This window comes from Astyanax mexicanus, chromosome 4 (assembly GCF_023375975.1).
Source record: "Astyanax mexicanus isolate ESR-SI-001 chromosome 4, AstMex3_surface, whole genome shotgun sequence".
NCBI classification, from domain to species: Eukaryota; Metazoa; Chordata; class Actinopteri; order Characiformes; family Acestrorhamphidae; genus Astyanax; species Astyanax mexicanus.
In genome coordinates this window covers 27,378,904-27,402,168 of record NC_064411.1, presented here as the reverse complement: position 1 = coordinate 27,402,168, position 23,265 = coordinate 27,378,904, and the positions used below count along the sequence as shown (strand labels likewise).

At 38.6% G+C, this 23,265-nt stretch overlaps 2 protein-coding genes across 19 annotated transcripts in view; both read left to right on the top strand.

Moving 5' to 3' along the window:
• ptprsb (protein tyrosine phosphatase receptor type Sb) overlaps positions 1-12,622 on the top strand; it is a 281,301-nt gene extending 268,679 nt beyond the window's left edge. For all 18 annotated transcript variants that reach the window (XM_049478946.1, XM_049478941.1, XM_049478945.1 and 15 more), the window contains 2 exons: positions 5,456-5,591; positions 6,972-12,622. In XM_049478946.1, coding sequence (XP_049334903.1) covers positions 5,456-5,591; positions 6,972-7,040 — 205 coding nt within the window. In that variant the 3' untranslated portion in view covers positions 7,041-12,622. The remainder of the gene's footprint in view (positions 1-5,455; positions 5,592-6,971) is intronic.
• Positions 12,623-17,021: 4,399 nt separating this feature from the next.
• LOC111194595 (GRAM domain-containing protein 2B) overlaps positions 17,022-23,265 on the top strand; it is a 60,036-nt gene continuing 53,792 nt past the window's right edge. Inside the window, exon 1 of the mRNA XM_022679305.2 lies at positions 17,022-17,296. Within this exon, the coding sequence (XP_022535026.2) occupies positions 17,211-17,296 (86 nt within the window). The 5' untranslated portion in view covers positions 17,022-17,210. The remainder of the gene's footprint in view (positions 17,297-23,265) is intronic.

Sequence of the window (23,265 nt, the reverse complement as noted above, 5' to 3'; positions counted from 1 at the left end):
TAAGTGCTAGCTTTTTCGCCACACAGAAGTGAGTATTTGTATGCTACTAGCAGTGCTGGAGCAGCATTAGCATTAGCTGCTAGCCGCGCTCTTTCGCTAACTAACTCTTTCGCTATTCAGAGGTGAGTATTAACAGGCTGTAGCCTGCGTGTTTACCCTGTTAATCTTGCCCTGGGTTACCAAAACACTTCTCAGTGTAGTGCTTCTGTGTGGCATTTACTAGCTTTAGTGGAAATCTGGAAGTCTAAGCTTTGTAGATTGCAGATTGTGTAGATTAACATCCAGTGCTTGTTTGACTTTAAAAGAAAATGTGTTTTAAGAATTACAGTTTTGTTAACTTATCTTAGCTTTACTAAACTTAGTTAACCTACACCACAATACTCAGCAGCGAGATCTGCTGAATTAGAAGGAAAACATGGCAACACCTCTGTTCCTTACTAGTGTTGCATAATGTACCTTATAATCCGGTACATCTTATGGTGCAAAAAATATGCTACAGAAGCTCCATCCTGTATCATTTTTTGGAATCTGGAGTTTAATTGGAGTTAGTGGAGTTTAGGTTCCAGAACTAATCATTCAACATCAATACCTGACCTCACTGCAATCAGATCCTTACAGCAATGTTCCAAAACCAAGTGCAAATCCTTCACAGAAGAGTAGAGAGCATTAGTGCAACAAAAAGAAGACAAACTTCTACTCCCAGTATCCCTGCGTTCACAAACTATTGAACATATTGTTGCAGATTCATAAAACACACCACCACATTAACTGTGTTGTTAAGAGCCAATCGCATCGCAGTAAAACGTTTGATCATAAAACGGAGATTACAAGTGGTTTTATCTGAGTTTTTAACATTTCCATGAAATCTGTCATTACCAATCCTTCCGCTCATTTGCATGCGTCAGTAGCGATTAGCGATTCATAAACAAATAAAGCAATTACACATGGATAAACTTTATGTTAAATGTTCCAGTAAAAAGCTGAAATGGTTTTCATTATCTTTCTGATCTGTTTGGATTGGGCATAATAAACATCACAGCTGCAATTAAGAGGAGCGTAATGTTCCAGAGAGAGATTTCAGAACAGTGAAACAGACCGACTGCAAATCAGGCTCAGATAAAATAATATATATATATTGTTTATGCACATATTAAGCATAACGTTATGGACATCTGCTTGTTTCTAGAATTATTATCCTTTTTTAAGATATATTGATCATACAGGAGACTTTGCTGTACAGTATGTGTTGGTCATCCTCTTGTCCTTCATCATTATTGTAGTTCTGATCATTGAATAACAGGTGAAAGAAGGGTAATATTAATATAAAGTATGTAGAGAAACAGATACAGGACTAATTATTATAGAACTACAAAGTGTTCTGTATGATCAGTGTAGCTGAAACAATAAATAAAGGGTTTAGAAACAAGGATATATCTGAAAACTTCAAGCGTGAAACGAATAATATGTCAAAACAAAAGAAGCTACTGTGTATTAAATGAAAATTTTAATAAATATTGATAGTAGTAGTAAATAAAAGTAAAATAAACGTTTAATAAAATAAAGCAATAAGAAACAAGCAAAAAGAATTGCAAATTTTAAAGAATTGCAAAAAAAAGGTTTAAAAATGTAATGAATTTATTTATTTTAGTTTATTTTATCCTTTGTTTATTTCGTCTCTTATTTTAGAAGAATTCGTAGCTCTGATTCTGAGATTTTTGGTCCATGTGGACACATCATATGTCAGGAATGACCCAGGCAGGGAGACGAGGAGCAGGTAGTGTGAAATAAATGAATAATTATTTATTAAATAAATAACAAGTAAACAAGGAACAAGTAAACACGTAAACATAAAACAGGGAGATATATACAAGGAACAGGGGAGTTAACCAAATAAATGAAACTAGATAAACAAATAAGCAAAAACTAAAACAAATGAGAGAAACCAGAGAACATAAATTAAACAAACTAGATAGACAATAACAAACAAACAAACACACCGGGAGTAAATAAACAAACAAGGGACTGAATAAATACAAAACTAAACAAGGCAAGGATATATATACAGGGAAATAACAAGGAACTAAACACTAAGCAGGGAACAAGGGAAACGAGGAAGAAACAAGAAACTAGAAAACAAAACAAGAAATAAACACGGAGCAAGAACTAGGGCTATGAAATGCGGAGAAACACAGAGAGACAAAACAACAGAGGTTAGTGCAAAGACCGACGAAGGACAAGTGACAGAGGAGACCTATTTAACCAAACAGGAAACACACTAGAATAGGAAACACCTGGGGCTAGGGGGCGGAGCTACAAATTGACACAGGTGGAAAAGTACTGAAACAGAACACAGGGGCACAGGTCACGTGGGACACACACAGAGACATGAGACAAGACCAGGATGTGACATCACACATATCATACTGATCACTGATCATTAGCATACGCTCATTAACAAGATGATTTTAATAATTGTTACTATAATAAGTATCATACAAAAATACCTTAGCATAAACTTAAGACCCAGTCTGAATATACTATCATTATAAATGTGGAATTTATGTCAGAATTTTGCAGGAGCGCTGTGTGCACTTCACGTCCTCAGCACAAGCGCATGTACACGCAAATAAGCAGCGTGCAATCCTGACTTTTAACTCAACAAAAAACAGAATAAAATAACATTACTGTGTATCTTCACAGTGTGAACACACAGGTCAGTATCCTCTGCTGAGACGCACAAAAGAGCTACGCTGTTAAGTTATGATTGTGCCAAAGTCAGAGCTCACCTGGTTCTTAAAGTGAATGACAAGTAAAATGCTGATTGGTTTTCTTTCAGTTTATGCCCAAAACACACCCATGATGAATTAAGAGAATTAATTCATATCTTTTGCAGATTTTGAGCTGTGCAAAGACACACCAACACGCCCTAAATGCAGCTGCGTGATCTGCAATTAACCCGTGCGCCATAGACCACTAAAATAGGGCCCCTAATGTCAAAAGTAGATTCATAACTTTTTAGATTAAAGCTTTTATTGCAGGATTTAATGGACACCTGATTTCTTGAATAGGACTGTAATGCAGGAGAACAGCATCTTTTACAGTTTACAGTATAGCACACACACAATCAAGTCCACAGTGTTTAGTACATCACTCAAAATGTTAATGTGCAGTCTGAGTTGATGACTGCTACCGTTGTGCCCCCGGCAAGATCAGCTGACCTTATGCTGCTCCAAGGACAAACAGCACATGCTGCTGGATTAATTTAGATGCCCTTGAAGGCCAGAAAAGACATATTCAGAATTTCTTCACTGTACATGTTGATGAAATTATTGCTGGGTTAACAGCTTTATTTATGATTTATGAAAAAAATGCCATTGTTTATTTGTTGTAAACTAATAAGCACTCTGCGATGTTTATATGTTACACAGTTACACAGTGTGTTTACAACAGACTTCAGAACAGCAGAAATAATATAATATAATATTTTTTATTATATTACAATACAGAAAGACAGAAATCATTCAGTACACAAGCTGAACTTGACTGATACTGGTTCAGAGAGATATATGTAGATTAATAATAAAGTAATTTACATTTATATTTACAGCATTTTTCTGTTATTTTTATCCAGTTATTCCTATTAGAGAAGTGAACCAATGTAGTGTTAGAGGCCTCTTACCCATGGACAGTGGTGTTATCCACCGCACCACACCAATCACAAGTATTTGTGGATAGGTCTGTAGACTTACAAATAATGAATTGATACAGATGCAGATATGATTAGTACATTTAAAAAAATGTACCAAACTAAGTACACCTCTCACATTTCTGCAAATATTTTATTATACTTTCATGTGATAATACTATAGAAATTAAACTTATATATATATAATTTAGAGTAATCGGTGTACAGGTTGTATATCATCATCATTGTATATATTAACTGTTCTCAGAAATGAACTAAACACACAGCCATAAATAGCTGGCAACACAAGTACCATATTTTTGCACTATATGGCATGGCCGATTATATGATGCACTATCAATAAACATCTATTTTCTGGTATATTTTGATACATAAGGTGAACCGGATTATAAGGTACATTATGCGACACTAGTAAGTAACAGGGGTGTCGTTTTATTATTATTATTTTTTTTTTAAGTTTTCCTTCTAATTCGGCAGGTCTCACTAACTAAGTTAAGTAAAGTTAAGTAAGTAAGTAAACAAAACTATTCTATGTAATTCTTTAAAAATATATATTTTAAAGTCAAACGAGTGCAGGATGTTAATCTACACAGACTCTTCTGAAAACTGTTTATTTGGTTGAGTAAAGCGCTTCTGTTTATTTACAGTAAGCTTAGATTTTCACATTTCCACTAAGGCTGGGTGCAGCAGCATTAGCATTAGCGGCTAACCACTAGTAAAAGCTGCCCACAGCACTACACTAAGAAATCCTGAGTGTTCTGGCCAGGGTGATATTAGCCAGCAGTTTGTCCCACATAACTTGTTTTAATACGGTAAACACTCAGACTACACACGATATATTTGCCTTTAAATGCTGACAGAGTGGCTAATGCTAATGCTGCTCCAGCAGTGCTACCCAGCATTAGCAGCAGGCGAAAGAGCTACTCCTGTATAACTCTGTACTTCAGCAGAGTGGCTTTACTGCTTCTTAATACCTCACTAAAATTCATAAATAAGACACACCAGATTATAAGGCACACTGACAATTTAGGGACAAATTAAAGGATTTTGAATGCACCTTATAGTGCAAAATGTGTGAATGGGGAGCAGGCTGTTAAATTTTGTGCTTTGGGTTCAATTCTCTTTAACTGGCCAATGGATATTCAACATGCCACCTCATGGCAAAGAACTCTCTGAGGATGTGAGAATAAAAACTGTTGCTCCCCACAAAAGCTTAGAGATAGCATGGTGGCAGAAGTCATACAGCAGTTTTTTTCCAGGAAGCAGACAAATTCAATATTTTTCAGTTTTTTTTTATATAGTAATTTTTAAATTTGATCTATGACAATGTGCTGGTTGAGATTAATCAGGGAGCTGCATTCAGGCCAGACCGCTCTCTGATGGAGCACAATGTGTGTGTGTGTGTGTGTGTGTGTGTGTGTGTGTGTGTGTGTGTCTGTTTCTGGTTATGGATGAGTGTGAGGGGAGTGGAGCGTCTGTGAGGGAAGATGGGAGGCGGCTCTGAAGGGCAGAGGCGGGGTCAGGATCACACCAGCCTGGACCACTGGGTCACATTACATCGAATAATTAATCAAATGAGAACGATTCATTAAGCAGCTGTCAACCCCGTCACAACCCACCCACACACACACACTCTTTTTCCCCCATGCTCCTCCTCTGTCTCCCTGTCTTTCTGTTTCTCTCTCACTCCTTCAGTTCCTCTCGTTCTCTTTCTAACGCTCGTTTGTCTTCCCGGTCTCTGTCTCTCAGTGCGGGCGTGGGGAGGACAGGTGTGTTCATCACTCTCAGTATCGTTCTGGAGAGGATGCGCTACGAGGGGGCTGTGGACATCTTCCAGACTGTCAAAATGCTGCGTACACAACGACCAGCCATGGTGCAGACTGAGGTATGCTTCTTTCACTGGCCCACATACAGTACATCAAAGGACTTGGTGTCTCTATGGTTAAAAAAAAGTGGCATCTACACCGTAATTTAAATTATTTTACAAGTTTTTCTCAAATTTGCCCAAATGGTTAAATCCAATTTTACTGAACAAACCTCTCAGTGATAAAAGTAATTTAAAAAGTCAGAATGCACTGTTCCACATTATTAAGCAGGCCACAGGTTTCAAGCTATATGGGAAAGAAAAGCGTCAAATAGTGCAAAGCCTTGGACCAGGTATAAAAACACTGGATATTTCACGAAAACTCAAGTGTATACAGACTTTATTCCATGGTACAAAGAGAAGGACCGTGCATGCCTTCCATCGCACTCATTCTGCAAAGAATACCTTTGTGTCATTGGCTGCTATGAGCATAAAAGGAGAGAAACTCGTGTTTTGGCCACCATCTTCCCCTGACCTCAACCTTATAGACCCTAGAACCTTTGGAGTATCATCAAGCGAAAGATCTATGAGGGTGGGAGGCAGTTCACATCATAACAGCAGCGCTATTCTGACACCATGCAAAGAAAAATTCAAGCAGAAACTTTTAATGCCTTTAGTGCCTTCATCGTTTAAATAGCATCGACGCCTGTAAATATATCTATGTTGCTTGCTGTACATGTTGATCTGGACGTGAGGAGTGTTTAGGTACATTTTTGGGGTGTTGCTGTCTTGGCAATGGAAAACACAGGTGCACCACTGACTGATTAGAACATGGACTACAGTCAACAGTTGTGTTCATAGCAATCTTGGCAATGCTGTACCAACACTGTGCACAAACCCAACTTTTACTTGCCTGCTCTCGCACCTTCACAGCTTGAACGAGCAGGTCAGTTTCCTCTGCTGAGAAGCGCAGAAGTGCTGCGCTGTTAAAATAGCAATTCACCAAAGTCATGCCAAGAAACATGCTGATTGGTTTATTTCAAGTTCTGTACAAAATACACCAATGATTAATTAAGAGAATGAGTAAAGGCCTTTTGCACATTTTGAGCTGTGTAACGGTGCGCACGGACACGCGTTGAAGAAAAGTGCTAGTGGACGCACACCGTAAGACGTACTTTTCCCATCGTTATGATAGCAAAGAAAATAGTGTACAGTTGACAGCTTGCATAGATCTCTAAAATAGGGTCCTATGTGTACAAAAGTTTGAATATTAATAAAGTAAATCATTAAAAACACATTAAATTTATGTTTAGATGGAAAATGTAACAGTGTCACACCAGCATATAACCACTAAATAACATTTTGTGGAGTATATACTTCTAAACAAAGACCATGTTAAAGATGAAGATGAATATGGTGGCATTAACGGAGTTTCTTTTCTTCTTTTCCATCTCTTTGCAGGACGAGTACCAGTTCTGCTACCAGGCCGCGCTGGAGTACCTAGGAAGTTTTGATCACTATGCAACATAAGAGAAGGAGAACCCGTTCATCTCGACACCGTTACTCAACGATCTACAAAACTACACACCATTCGCTTGTTCCAACAACAAGCACCTACTGTACTTTACTGTACCGTGAAAACGAACGACGCCGTTAGCAGGAGGGAACGTTTTGGAAGTACGACGACATCACTGAACTGAAACCTGTGTTTGGAAAATGAGGTGCGGGTGGGGTGTTGGGGGAGGAGGGTTCTTTGGGAAGGGGTGACAAATTCTAAAGCTACGAAGGACAAGGACACGTCTTCTCTCGTGAACTTCCGGGAGGAGTTCAGTTCTGTATCACACAGCAAGCTTATTACCTCAGTGTTCAAATATTGATATCAATGTCGTGGTCGGCTTTTTAGAAATATTACAATGTGGATGAAAAATGAAAACCTCTAAAAAAAAAAAACTGACTTTAAAAAATAGTGTAAAAAAAAACAAAAAAAAAACATTGAAATCTACAGCCTGGAAAACTGCTGCACTCTTCAACGGGAGTTTTACCCCATACTTTATTTGCCAATAAAAAAAAAAAAAAGGTGGATGACGAACTCCAGCCGGCCGCCGGAGGGGACGGCTTCTGCCGCGAGGAAGAGGAGGAGGAGGTAGCGCGACCTCGTCTTCTCCTCGAGACTTTTCCTCGCTGCCGTAGCGAAAGGTTTCAGCACCCTGATGGAAGCGGAACTCCTACCTTCTGTGCCTAACGGAGCAGCAACAGCAGAGGGTCCGAGGTTACGAACTCTCGGGAAGGGGACGGCCGCGGTCACGAACTCATCTTACAGTACATTAGTAATGTGATATAATCAGTTTCAGTGTCTCTTTTACTCCTGGTTGGTCGGAGCGCTATTGTGAGTGAACTTTGCCTTTTGAAGAGCTGTCAGATTTGTCGATAGATTTTGTCGTTTTTTTCGACGGAAGCGCCTGTGAATACTGTTATTATTATGGTGTGTCACTCTCTCTCTCTCTCTCTCTTTTTCTCTTTCTCTTTTTCTCTGCCTAGCTCTCTCTCGCTCTTTCTCTCTTTCTCTACTAAAATATGCTGCTTATACCCTGTGTGTGTGTGTGTGAAGAGAAAACACAAAAGGTCTGCAACAGCTTGAATCTATCATTCATAATATTCAATCAGATCCAGTTGCTCCTCTCACAATACGTCTAGTAATCCAAGTAAGCGCCCAAGTCGTCCTTTGTCCTCTGAAAGAAGTGGCCGGACGACTGCTGGATGCTTTGATTGATTAGAATCTAAGGCCAGAGTTGGCTTTGAAAGACATGAATCCAGTTGCTCCTCTAGAAAAACTTCTGGTAAGCGTCCAAGTCATCCTATTTCCTCTGGAAATAGCATCTGGATGATTGTTGGATGCTTTGATTGATCAGTATCCAAGACTAGAAGTTGGTTTTAAAAGAGTCTACTCATATCTATATCAGTGAGTTCCAGTTTGTCCTCTTGCAAAACCTCCAGAAAGCAACCAAGCCACCTTTCGTCCTTCAGAAGGAGTGGCAGGACGACTGCTGGATGCTTTGATTGATTAGTATCTAAGACAAAACTTCTCTCACAAAACTTCTATTAGACCAAGTAAGCATCCAAGTCGTCCTTTGTCCTCTGAAAGAAGTTGCCGGACGACTGCTGGATGATTGATTAGTATCTATGACCAGAATTGGGTTTAGAAGAGATGTTTTGAGTCATATTTATAACAAACAAGCAAAGTTCCAGTTGCTCCTCTCACAAAACTTCTGGGAAGCCGTCCAAGTCGTACATTGTCCTCTAAAAATAGCATCTAGATGACTGCTGGATGCTTTGATTGATCAGTATCCAAGACTAGAAGTTGGTTTTAAATGAAGTAAATCTACCCATATTGATATCAATCAGTTCTAGAGTTCCAGTTGCTCCTTTTGGAAAACCTCTGGGAAGCATCCAAACCATCTTGCAAGACAAGAAATAGGTTTTGAGAGGATTGAATCTACTTCAATATCAGTATCAATCAGTTCCAGTTGCTGCTCATGCAAAACATTTAGTAGTTCAAGTAAGCACCCAAGCCATCTTTTGTCTGTGGAAGGGGTGGCAGTTCCAGTTTCTCCTTTCACAAAACGTCTGATTAGCATCCGAGCTGTTCATTGTCCTTTAGAAGGAGCATCTCAATGACTGCTGGAAGCTTTAATTGATCAAATTTCAAAACCGGAAATTGGCTTTGAAAGGGTTGAATCTACTTATCTATTATTTCCATATCAATCTGTGACCTCTCTCGCAAAACTTCTGGGAAGCGTCCGAGCTGCATTTCATCCTCCTCGGATACTTCAATCAGTATCTAAGACCAGATGTTGGCTTTTAAGGAGATTAATCTAGTCATATTCATAAAAATAAGTTCCGGTTAGCATCTAGATGACTGCTGAATGCTTTAATTGATCAGTGTCCAAGACTAGAAGTGGTTTTAAATCAAGTAAATCTACCCATATTCATATCAGTCAATTCTAGAGTTCCAGTTGCTCCTTTTGCAAAACCTCTGGGAAGCATCTAAACCATCTCGCGTCCTTTAGGTGGATGCTTTTATTGACCAGCATCCAAGACCAGAAATTGGTTTTGAAAGATTTGAATCTACTTGTATTAATGTTAACCAGTTCCAGTTTCTTTTCTCGCAAAACTTCTGGGAAGCGTCTGAGCCGTACTTCAACTTCCTAGTTTAAGTTTAAGAGTTAAGAGTTTGGTTGCTCCTCTTACAAAAGCTCTTGGAAGCATCCAAACCATCTTTTGTACTTCAGAAGGAGCGACAGGACGACTGCTGGACGCTTTAATTGATCAGTGTCTAAAACCAGAAATTAGTTTTCAAAGGGTTGAATCTACTTAAATCAATATCAGTCAGTTCCAGTTTCTTCTCTCACAAAACGTCTAGGAAGCGTTTGATCCGTACTTCAACTAACTCGGATAGTTTAAGAGTTAAGAGTTCGGTTGCTCCTCTTACAAACCATCTCGGAAGCATCCGAGCCGTCTTTTGTGCTTCAGAAGGAGCGACAGGACTACTGCTGGATGCTTTAATTGATCAGTGTCCAAGTCAAGAAATTGGTTTTGAAATGGTTGAATCTACTTATATTAATATAAATCAGTTCTAGTTGCTTCTCTCACTCGAAACTTTTGGGAAGCGCCCGAGCCGTACTTGAACTTCCTTGGATAGTTTAAGAGTTAAGAGTTTGAAGGCTCCTCTTACAAAACCTCTCGGAAGCATCCAAACCGTCTTTTGTCTTTCAGAAGGAGCATCAGGACGACTGTTGGACGCTTTAATTGATCAGTGTCCAAGTCAATAAATTGGTTTTGAAATGGTTGAATCTACTTATATTATAATCAATCAGTCAGTTCTAGTTGGTTCTCCCTCAAAATTTCTGGGAAGCTTCCGAGCCGTACTTCAACTTCGAAACCTTGGATAGGTTTAGAGTTAAGACTTCGGTTGCTCCTCTTACAAAACCTCTCTGAAGCATCCAAGCCATCATTCGTCCTTCAGAACAAATGCTGGATGCTTTGATTGGTTAGTGTCCAAGAAAGGCTGTTTTTGTTCAGGTCCGTTGTTTTATTATTATTTTTTTTCGTAAAACCACAGATCTAGCTACTTTACTCTCATGGTAAAGTAGACCCAACCCAGTTTGGTCTGTATTTACCCTGAAACTCTAAATACGTAGACTTCAGCAGAGCACAAATGCTGCACTGAACTGTTCAAATCCTCAAATCCTGAGGGCCATGTCCTGCAAAATCAAACCTTCTCCACAAGGCAGCGCGTGACAGCGCTCCTCTTCGCAGATCTAGCGAGCGAATTTCAAAGCACTGCGTCGGCTTTCCTAATGAAAGCTCCAAAGCTTGACGAAGTTTCACGAAGAGAACCTTGTCACGCGTGCTCCCTCTTCACTGGAAGCAGTTTTTCGGGATTAGGAACGGCGCGTCCCGAAAGAGAAACTCCCCAGACCGACTTGTAGAAGCCGATAGAAGTTTGTCTGCTCCAGTTCTCCATTCTCTCGTTTTAATTAAATCCGAACTATGAGAAAAAAAAAAAAAACGTCCGCGTTACTTCTTTTCTTTTTCTTTCCATTTCGTGAAGACTTCGTCCATAGGAGTAGCACAGATATAGTTTTTTTTAATAGTTTCTCTTTATCGTTCTTTTTTTTTCTCTGAGAAATTAGCACAAGCCGTCTCGAAGGGAGAAGGTCGCAGATCAGATTTTCATAGCTCTTCATTCTCTTATCTCGACGAGAGACTAAAAGTGAGCCTTACTGTTGTCGTCGAATATTTAACCAACTTTTTTATTACGTTTTATTTATTTTCGTTTGTTATTATGCTTGAATTTCTAAGGATATTTATATTCTTTTTTTGAGTACTTATTGGAATATAATCGACGAGATGTTGTGTAGTTGGCGAGCTAATGTGACTGTACATGGTCCCTATGTAAGAATTCTTTTTTTATATATCTCTCTCTATATATATATATATATATACATATACATTACCTGTGTACTGAATTCTCTTTTAGAGCGTCCTGTAGGAACGATACAGCACAAGGCCATGAACTACAAAAATCTCCAAAAATATGGCCAGGAAAAACTTTTCTAATACCTTTATCATGCTCCTACACCCTGTTTCTACCCTAAAAATACCTCTAAAAATGATTAAAAAGATTTCCCAAAGGAGAAGAGCTGAGGAATATGTTTTTTTTTTCTGAAAGTAAAGGTGACCACACTTTATAAACCACCTTATTCTATTATACAGAGAACAACTGTTTCAAAGTACCGGGGAGAAATGAAAGGGACCTTGAGGTGACCACATCAGTTACTGTCGTGATCGTTAAAGCACATTCATGCTCTTTAGAAACGCCCCCTACTGAGCCCTTAATATGTAATATGTATTTATATTTATTTATTCATTTATTTATACAAGAGCACACCCTGTTTTTGATTGTTTTTGCTTAAATAAATAAATCAGCTGTGAAAAATGACAGTTACAGTGAAAATTGCACAAAACACAGATTTAAAAATGATCAAAGTTCTCCATATCTGAACAGTTTGGACGAAGCACACAGAACAGAACACAGAACGGTGTTCAGACGCACAGTTTAAAATGAATTGGGAGATATGAGATATGAGAAAGTTTTTTTTTTTTTTTTCTACCAGAATCCGATCATCCCTGAAGGTAAAGCACATCTGAAAGATCTTGAAGGACTTGGGAGCAGAACAACAGAACCGTTAAATCACAGTACTACTTACCCATCGAGCTTTTGATGTTCCCGCATATCTCAGAACTGTAGAACTGTTATAAATCCTTGGGAGAAAAGAGATGATTATAAATAAATTAAATCAAATGTAATTCAACACAACAGCCAGATCCAAATTAGGACCAAACTGAAATAAAAATAAAACGAACAAATAAACACCACAGATAACCTGTCCTCCAGATTTTGATCTGTTTAAGATATCCAGGCCAAGTGCTAGCGAGTGTTCACACTTTCCACCTTTTACTTCTATCTCTGCCAATTTATTTGAAACCATGTATGTAGATATGTTGACTTTGTATTAAAACAGAATGACTGGATATACAGTAACTCTGAACTGAGTCCGCTGCCTTTCTTTCCATCCTCATATTCCATCTTCAACAGCTTTATACTGTTATTTTACCGTGCATTATTTATTAATCCTTGGGTCATTGTCCTGTTGCATCACCCAACTTCTACAAAGTTTCAGCTGACGCACAGAAACACTCACTCATGCGGCAGCCAATAGCGCACAGCGTACTCTCAACCGGAAACGACCGTCCACCTGGAGGACTGCATCAGGCACTACAGCATTTACCCAGGGAAGAGTGCCAATCCATATCTGGGCACAGTCATACATACATTTACACACATTTACACACACACACACACACACACACATTTACATACATAGCACACACTTTACACAAACACACCAGATCAATTAAGAGTATCCAATTTACCTGATCTCCATGTTTTTGGACTGTGGGAGGAAACCAGAGTCCCCGGAGGAAACCCACGCAGACACAGGAAGAACATGGAAACTCCACCCAGATAGAGACTTGAACCCAAGTCCCCAGTGCTGGGTGGCAAACGTGCTAACCACTAAGCCACCGTACCTCCCAAACTTAATGATTATAAGCTGGCCAGGCACTGATGCGGCAAAGCAGCCCCAGATCATGATGCTTTCTCCACCGTGCTTTACAGTTGGGACGATGTTTCCATGGTGATGCACATTATGTGATTTGAAATGCCAGATGTTGTGCAGCAATAGTTTAATCTTAGTGTCATCTGCCCACAAAACATTTTGTAGATTTATGAACACAGATGTTAGCCTGTACCGATTATACCTTTCTTGTCATCTTTGTCTATCACTATATTGTCTATTGTTTCTTTATCTCCTAGATGAGTCTCTGTTGTGCTCTTGGGGTAATTTTGGGGTCCAATTTTTGGCACAGTCTTTTTGACACAGTCCCACATTGTAATCATTTGTCGATTGTTGCCTTACTAGAGAGTAATGGTGAATTTCTAGAGTCTTTGAATTATTTTGTAACCCTTTTTAGCTTTATGTAAATTAACAATGCTTTATTGCAGATTCTCTGAAAGCTCTTTTAGGTGTTGCATGACATATATAAGCATTAAACTCAAAAACTTTTAAATGTTTTTATAGCTCAAATTAGATATAATCCACACTTTCAAACTAGCAAGACACTAATTAGATTTTTTTGAGGTCAAAACACAAGGATTCACATACTTTTTTTTCAGTAATACTAAGAGATTTTCATGGTTGTTCTAAATGAAGACATGAATGATCATATTTTTTGTTATTTTTTTAGGGATGTTAAATCTGAATTGGTTGAATTCCAAAGTGTTCACACACTAAAGCCCTATCCGGACGGGATTAGTTTCTCAGGGGGTACTGGGGTAATTTTCTCTTTTATGGGGAGTCCTCTGTGATTTTATTCCCATCTGGAACCACCATGTATTTTAAGCAGGACTGGTCACATTTTAGCTTTTAATGGAAGAATTTACTTTAGGGTTTAGTAGCTTTTAAAAATTAAAAATACCTCTTTATAAAGAGTTCTTTATGAACTGTTCCTGAAGAAGCAGGGTTGAGAAACACTACATGTGAGGGAGCATAATAACTAATAGGTAATTATTTTAAAGGTGACTTCACAGGTTCATTTTGAGCCCTCCATAACAATAGAAACCTGCTTTGTGATGTGGGTGTGTCTACACTGCTGACTGATGCTAGTTTCACAATCATCCACTAGATGGTGATAGCACTTTGATGTAAGTGTGTTCTGCTGTTCACGCTCTACACATTTAAACACTATTGAAGTTTCTGTAGGGTCTGGGGAAGCTCCGTGCACTGTGTGTTTCCTCCTCCAGCTCACCTGAGTCACCTGCTCAGGTATGCTGTACCCTTTCATTAGCAATTAGTCAGGTGTGTTACAGCAGAGCAAAAGTGCAGTTCAGTTCAGTTCAGCCTTCAGGAGAGAAAGTGAGAGCAAATGAATTGACCGCAGTGGAGGATCTTGGATTTTTGGCCATCAAGGGGCCACTCATAATAGAGGGTGGAATTTTTTTTTACCAGTCGCGCCACGTACAAACACTTGAACATACTTAAAAAAATACAGAATAAAATCTCTGGAGTTTTACTGCAATCAAAAATCTAAGAATTAGAAAGTGTATGTTGCAAATCCAAAACAAAAAAATAAATAAATATACTTGGTTCTTTACTATTCTTTGCACTTATTTTTCCAGTCTTTGCTTTCGTTTTTGTGCTTTTGTGGCTTTTCTGTGGATTTTGCTGCTAAAGTCTTTTGCTTCTGGAATCTCTTCTATATCTGTATAATCTGCAATTTTGATTGCAGATTTTAGATTTTACAATTTTACATCTACAGGGGTTAGACAATGAAACTGAAACACCTGTCATTTTAGTGTGGGAGGTTTCATGAATAAATTGGAGCAGCCTGGTGGCCAATCTTCATTAATTGCACATTATTGCACCAGTAAGAGCAGAGTGTGAAGGTTCAGTTAGCAGGGTAAGAGCACAGTTTTACTCAAAATATTGCAATGCACACAACATTATGGGTGACATACTAGAGTTCAAAAGAGGACAAATTGTTGGTGCACGTCTTGCTGGCGCATCTGTGACCAAGACAGCAAGTCTTTGTGATGTATCAAGAGCCACGGTATCCAGGGTAATGTCAGCATACCACCAAGAAGGACCAACCACATCCAACAGGATTAACTGTGGACGCTGTAAGAGGAAGCTGTCTGAAAGAGATGTTTGCAGTGTTAATTTTGACAACAAATTTTGATTTAGTTTTAGTCATCTTGTGACGAAAATAAAATCTCCCAGTCAAAATGACCCCAAGAGCACAACCCAGAGTGACAGACAAAGATATAAAAGCATCGCTGATACAAGCTAACATTTGTGTTTATGAGTCTACAGTCTGTAAAACCTTAAACCAGTAGGGTGTCTATGGTAGAACACCACAAAGAAAGCCTCTGCCTACCAAAAGAACAATGATGCACATCTGAAGTTTGCAAAAGAGCACATTAACACTCATAATGGTACTGGCAAGATCTGCCATAAAAAAGCACAACATGCACCTCACCATGAAAACATCATCCCAACCGTAAAGCATGGTGGAGGAAGCATCATGATCTGGTGCTGATTTTATTGCACTTGGGCCTAACAAGCTTACAATCATTGATATCTTTGAGATGAATTCACAACTGTATCAAAATGTTCTACAGGATAATGTGAGAGTATCTGTACATCAGCTGAAACTTTGTAAGAAGTTGGGTAATGCAACAGGACAATGAACCAAAACACTGAGGCAAGTCCACAACAGAAATAAAAAAAGAAAATCTAAACCTAGCCTTTGGAGTGGACAATTCACAGCTTAGATCTCAGATGCTGTAGACTGACTTTAAGAGAGACGTATACTTGTGGCATCCAAGGAATACGACAGACCTTAAGCAGTTTTAAAGGAAGAATGATCAGGATGATCCAGAGCTACAGGTAGAGAGGAACTGGAGTTATTGCTAAAAAAATATTGTATGACAAATTTATGAAGAGAAAACATGAAATTCTAAAGGGTTCACATAGTTTCTCTTCATACTGTAGATAGATGTCATGATAAACTATATAAAACTATTGCTTTTACTACTGTTGATGTGCAGTGCAGCCATCTTGGATTCTGAACTCAGGGTTGGTGAGACACGCCTGACCTTCTTTCTAACCTGGATACAAGATGAGATACAGTACGGTTTGGCATGAAGGAATACAGGCTCAACATTCAGCACTCGTTTGACTTTAAACATGTTTAGATAATGTTTTTTTTTTCAAGAATTACATTTTTGTTCTGTTCCTCGAATGGCATCTTAAAATCTTACTGTGGATGGAAATCTTACTGTTAATAAACAGAAGCTCTTTACTCACCCAAACAAACAGTTTTTAAGAGAAAAATATGTGTAGATTAACATCCTCATTTGACTTTCAAAAGGTTTTCTTAAGAATTGCAGTTTTGTTTACTTAGCTTAGCTTAGCTTTACAGGCCTTGCCCCCCAGCGACAGAGACCTGCTGAATTCTAAGGGAAACATGGCGACACCCCTGTTCCTTGCTAGTGTCGCCTAATGCGCCTTATAATCCAGTTTACCTTATGGTGAACTGTTTTTGATTTTTGTTTTTCAGTCTACAGCAGATATAAAGGGATGTTCCTCTCTGTTCCAGTGCTTTTGGAGGGAAGTGTGAATGCACAGCTTCAGTACGAGGCCGTGGTCGAGAGCCCGCTGCGTGTTTGTATGGCCTTTTGTTCTGAGTCCAGGGAATGTTCTACCTATTTGGCCTCAGGGGCTTCAGCTGGAACGCCTCTTTCTGTTTGCACTAGATCTCATTACCCCATTACTGTCCACAGGCCTGTGTCCAAGGAAACAGGAGGTAATCTAATCCTGCACACGTCCTAATGAGGACCAGCTCTCATTCAGCAGTGCTGAACCGCTGCTGTCGAGAGGGATATAGCTGTATCTGAGGCTCAGGGCAGGCTGGAGTGTGCTGATTGATACTGGAGCGCAGTGTGTGTGTGTGTGAAAGTGTGTGTGAGCTGAAGACACCCTGGCTCTAAAACTTCCAGCGATTGTTCAGGAGGTCATGAAGTTGGAGAGGAAGAGAAGCAGGTGGAAGCGCACGTCTTTAGAAGATAGCGAGGACAACACGGCGTCTGATGGAGCTCTGAGGTGTGTTCCTGTTATGTTATATTCAATCCCCTCCAGAAATACTGAAACAGTGAAGTAAATTCTGTTATTTCTGTTTGTTATTAAAAGAAGAATATGAGACAATTATTTCCAGGTATATACAGGGGTTGGACAATGAAACTGAAACACCTGGTTTTAGACCACAATAATTTATTGTGGCGACAGATAGTTCTAGTGGAAACAGGAGAGTTTAGGTGCACATTGAGTTCTGTCATGGTTTTATGCTTTCAGACAGCTTCCTCTTGCATCCACAGTTAATCCTGTTGGATGTGGTTCATCCTTCTTGGTGGTATGCTGACATTACCCTGGATACCGTGGCTCTTGATGCATCACAAAGACTTGCTGTCTTGGTCACAGATGCGGCAGCAAGACGTGCACCAACAATTTGTCCTCTTTTGAACTCTGGTATGTCACCCATAATGTTGTGTGCATTGCAGTGTTTTGAGCAGAACTGTGCTCTTACCCTGCTAACTGACCTTTAACCTTCACTGGTGCAATGTGCAATTAATGAAGATTGGCCACCAGGCTGCTCCAATTTAGCCATGAAACCTCCCACACTAAAATGACAGGTGTTTTAGTTTCATTGTCCAACCCCTGTATATCTGAATCTGATTCACACTTCAGAAGATTCAAAACTTTCTGTCTGAACCTGTACTTCTGTCTTAAGTACTGGAACAGATAAACCTGAACAAAGGTTTAAGTGACTTAATATTTAGTTGAAAATCCTTGCATCACATCTGTGAACCGCTGACATCACTAAACTTTTGCATTCATCTTTTGCAATGCTTTTTCTTCAGGCCATATCGTACACCCTGTGCAAGGTGCGTCACCATGTTCAATGCTATCTTACACCCTGTCAACTGTCTATTTTCACACCTTGCATAAATGATGTTAAAATAGTGTCAGAGTTTAGGAATAAATCTACACTGATGGTCTGGTGTGGTGGTCTGGAAGTGATAGGTAAATTGTTCAGGTACATTTCTGGAGTGTTTCTATTTTAGCGACAGAAAACACAGATGCGCCACTGACTGAAATAAACCTAGACAACAGTCAATCATCAGAGTCCTATATTACTATAGGTGCAGCAAAGAATGAACATGGCATTTAACTTAACAATTAACAGAATAAAGAATAAAATAACATTGCTCTTCCTTTAAATGAGCTGCTGGTGTATCTTCACAGCGTGAACTCGCAGGTCAGCGCCGCGCTGTTAAGATACGAACACGCCAAAGTCAGAGCTCACCCGCCTCTTAAAGGTATTGACAAGTGAAACGCTGATTGCTTTATTTCACATTACGCCAAAAACACACCCATTATTATTTAGTAAATAAGTTCATGCCTTTTACGCCAGATGTAGCCTGCAAGCATGAAACATCTGGCCCGTGAGGTAGTTTGAACTATAATGGTGAGCTTTTGTTTACATTCCTCCCCGTCTCTCTTTTGCCCTTGGTGTGATCTTAGTTTTCACCCGTTTTCATTTTTCCACCCGTACTTGGGCTCCGTATCTCCTTATAAGAGTGTTTTTTTTCCCGGCTGTGTCCCAATTCACTAGCCGGGGTAGTGGTAGTGTATTGGACCATGACCCTGATGACAGGGGTTCTATTCTGCGTGAGGAGTGGTGCGTTTATTTTTATTTTTTTTCTTTCTTTTTGGGTTTACCTGCTTTGAGATCAACTGTTTTGCAATTGGGTTCAACAACCCTCTGGGCTGGAGAGCTACTAGTCTGTAGCACTTCATCACATTACGCTTCATTGTCCAAAACTGATTTTTTTTTGTGGCCTGCTATGTAATGGCTGGGAAAATATCTGGCCCGTGCCCAAACTTAAGTGCCGACCCCTGTTTTACGCTTTTTGATCTGCACAAGGCGTAGTTTTTGAGCCCTCACGATACCAAAGACACACCGACACGTCCTTAATCCAGCTGCACGATGTGCAATTGACATCTCGTCTATAGATCACTAAAATAGTCAGTCCACAGACTTGTCTCTGTACTTCTTGGAACAGCAATGTATCATTAGAACACACCTGTTCAACAAAGCACACCTGACAGTCACATGTTCCAATACTTTTATCACAAGAAAAGTGGATGGGTTCAGATAAAAGCTGCTGTCTTCAGAACAGTATATCAGATCCAGATCTAAGTACCTGGAAATAAAAGCTGAAATGTTGACCTTTTGTCTCATATTCTCATATTACACCCAAATGTTTTCAGTCTACAGCAGAAATTAATAGTTTGAACTCATGGTTGCAGTAATTTTTGAATGGACTGTGTTTTTTTTATATTAGTTTTGTATATACAGCTCTGGAAAAAATAAGAGAACTTCAGTTTCTGAGTCAGTTTATCTGATTTTTCTATTTATAGGTTTATGTTTGAGTAAAATGAACATTGTCGTTTTATTCTATAAACTACAGACAACATTTCTTCCGAATTCCAAATAAAAATATTTTAATTTAGAGCATTTATTTACAGAAAATGAGAAATGGCGGAAATAACTAAAAAAAAGATGCAGAGCTTTCAGACCTCAAATAATACAAAGAAAACAAGTTCGTAATCATAACGTTTTAGGAGTTCAAAAATCAATATTTGGTGGAATAACCCTGGTGGTTTTTAATCACAGTTTTCATGCATCTTGGCATCATGTTGTCCTCCACCAGTCTTACACACTGCTTTTGGATAACTTTATGCTACTTTACTCCTGGTGCAAAAATTCAAGCAGTTCAGTTTGGTTTGATGGCTTGTGATCATCCATCTTCCTCTTGTTTATATTCCAGAGGTTTTCAATTCGGTAAAATCAAAGAAACATAATTTTTAAGTGCTCTCTTTTTTCCAGAGCTGTATATAACATAGTTATAAATGAACATATGAATGGCATTACATGTACACTGGTCAATATTAGTTTAACATGCCTTTTGTATATGCAGCGTAGTTGATAAAAGTTTATAAAATCACTGTGTAACAAGACATTTCTTAAGATTTACTTTGAATGAACACATTAAAACACTTATAGAGGAATATAAATCTTCACTTTAAATACATGTTATACACTTTCTACAATTTATACACTATACTTCAATTGTGTGAACAAATTGGCCACATTCTAGATCCCTGTAGGGGTGGGCAATATGGTCCTAAAATAATATCACTATATTTTAAGCAATATTCTTCAATATTTCAGCAAATATCATTCCAGGAATAGACTTCTGCATCAAAATAAATATTAAAAGTGTCATTCATTCAGTAGAAACAAACACTATCTGTCTATAAACAATAAATATTTGTCTATTACAGAAACTGTGAAATAATATTAGTGCAACAACAAACTGTAATGTAATGTCATGTAACACAAATAATCTAGGGGTGCAGTAAACTAAAGTGCAGTATATTTAGCGCATGCATGTAATCTGCTAACATTGCTGCTCATTGTTCTGTGATCCGCTCGACTGATAGCGTTTTTTTGTGTGTGTGTGTGGAATGAGGTGGGTACTATTTTTTCTGTGTAATAATCTTAAAGCACATTACATACTGTGATAATCAATAAAAAGCCTGTAGTAAATAGCAAAAAAAAAAATATATAGAAAATAGACTGCTTTCAAGAATATTTATATAATCAACATAAGGGGATTTTTTTTTATTGTGTCAAAATGTTTTGTGTCATGTATTTTATTATTGCACATGATACAGTGTGGCGCACCTCTAGTGTTTAGATTATTGTTTATATTATATACTAGTATATTTAGCATTCACTTTCATTAGTACTGTTCTTATTTTCATGACTTATATTTTATTTTATTTTATTTTATTTTATAGTTATGTTTAGCTGGAGTTTAGTTTCCTTAACTGATTTTACTTTTTGTTTTAAATTTCATCACATATTGTTCTCTTATTAATTAAACCTATATCATTTTATATTAGCTACTCTTTACTGTTTTCTCTACTGTTTTCTTTTGTTTTGTTTTTCATTTGTTTTTATCTTGTTTATTTATATGTAGTTATTTTTGCAAAATTCTAAATTGTGATTAAAGTAATTTTTTTTTTTCAGTCCGTGTTAATTGGAAACGTACTTCCAAGTTGATTAATTGATTGATTCATTGATTGATTCATTCATTCATTGACTGATACTAGGTTCAGTGTGCTGAGTGTTATATATAGCCTACAGGGCCGTATTTAAGCAACCTGCTCTCTGACTTGGATGGATTGGTATTTTAACGGTGCAGTGCTTCTGAGATTCTCAGCAGAGGAAACTAACCTGCTCGCTTACACTGTGAAAACATGTGAGCAGGTCTTTTATAGAAATAGCAATTAATTTCCTCAAAAATCGTCAGTTTATCTTAAAATCTGGTGTGTCTTCTGTATGAATTTTACCACTCAGGTATTAAGGAGCAGTAAAGCCACTCTGCTGAAGTACAGAGTTATACAGGAGATTCAGTTTATCAAATCTAACCGCGCTAGCTCTAGCTCTTTTGCCATTCAGAAGTGAGTATATCATACTGTAGCCTGCTGCTAACCCTGGCTAGCACTGCTGGAGCGGCATTAGCATTACCAGCTAACCACGCTAAGCGCTATCTCTTTTGTATATTCAGAGGTGAGAATTATCAGACTGTAGCCCTGGCTGTCGAGTGGCATTAGCAGCTAACCGCGGCTAGCCTTACTGGGAATCTGGGAATCTAAGCTTACTGAAAATAATCAGAAGCTTTTTACTCACCCAAATAAACAGTTTTCAGAGGAGAAATCTGTGTAGATTAACATCCAGCACTCGTTTCACTTAAAAAGAAATTGTTTTTTTAGAACACAGTTTTGTTTACTTAGCTTAGCCTAGCTTTTCTGGCCACCCAGCGGCGAGACCTGCTGAATTAGAAGGAAAACATGACGACACCCCTGTTCCTTACAAGTGTCACAAAATGTGCAAAATCAACCAGAAATAGCTGTTTATTGATACTGCGCCTTATAATCTGATGTGCCTTATAGTGAGAAAAATATGGTATGCTGTTTATTGTTGGTGTAAAAGTTGGGTTTGCACACCGCTGCCTGTATATGTGTGTGTGTGTAACGAGCGGACCTGTGTTTTTCATTGCCAAGATAGCAATACACCAGAAATGAACCTGAAATGTACCTGAACTCACCTCATGTCCAGACCACCACACCCATCAGTGTAGATATATGTGCTGTGTATACGTGCTGTTGCTATTTAAATGATGTAGGTACAAGGTGTAAAAATAGACTGTTTGTGGGGTGTAAGATAGTAAGGAGCATCGCGACGTGCCTTGCGCATGGTGTAAGATAGAGCCTCAGTGTTTTAGAGCCCCCACAGTGTTTCAGTCATTACACAATGATCTTGTTTTGAAACCCAGGCTAATGGTTTTTAGCGTTAGCTGTGAACACACTGTATTTGAGCTGACACATTCAGTCAACCAGAATGGGAGGCCCGCGTCTCCACCCGGAGTGTTCCGGAGCGTACTGGCTGGGTGTTTTAGTCTCGGGGACGATGGTTATCACTTCTGGTTTTGCTCATTGTTCTGTGATCCGCTCGTCTGATAGTGTTTTTTTTGCTTGTGTGGAATGAGGTGGGTAGTATTTTTTTCTGCGTAATGCTCATACAGCACATTACATACTGTGTTATCCAATAAAGAGCCTGTAGTCTACACTGAAAGAAGTGTAAAAAACATGTAATTGATTTAAAGTGCATTTTTATGTTGGTCTAATTAAAAAATATGATTTCTGGTTCAAACATGTTTTTCTCAGTTTGCCTAAAAGCAAATCCGTTCCCTATTAAAACAACTAAAAATGAATAAATTAACCTCCTGGAGTTTTTCTGTCACTCAGTTTCACACTTTTCCCATTGGCTCCCGTCACCACTATTACACGTAAAGGGCGTGACCTCCCTCACAATCATTGTGAAGTTGTTCCCCTTAGTGTATCTTCTTTTAGCTACTGAGGGAAGTTTTATATAATGG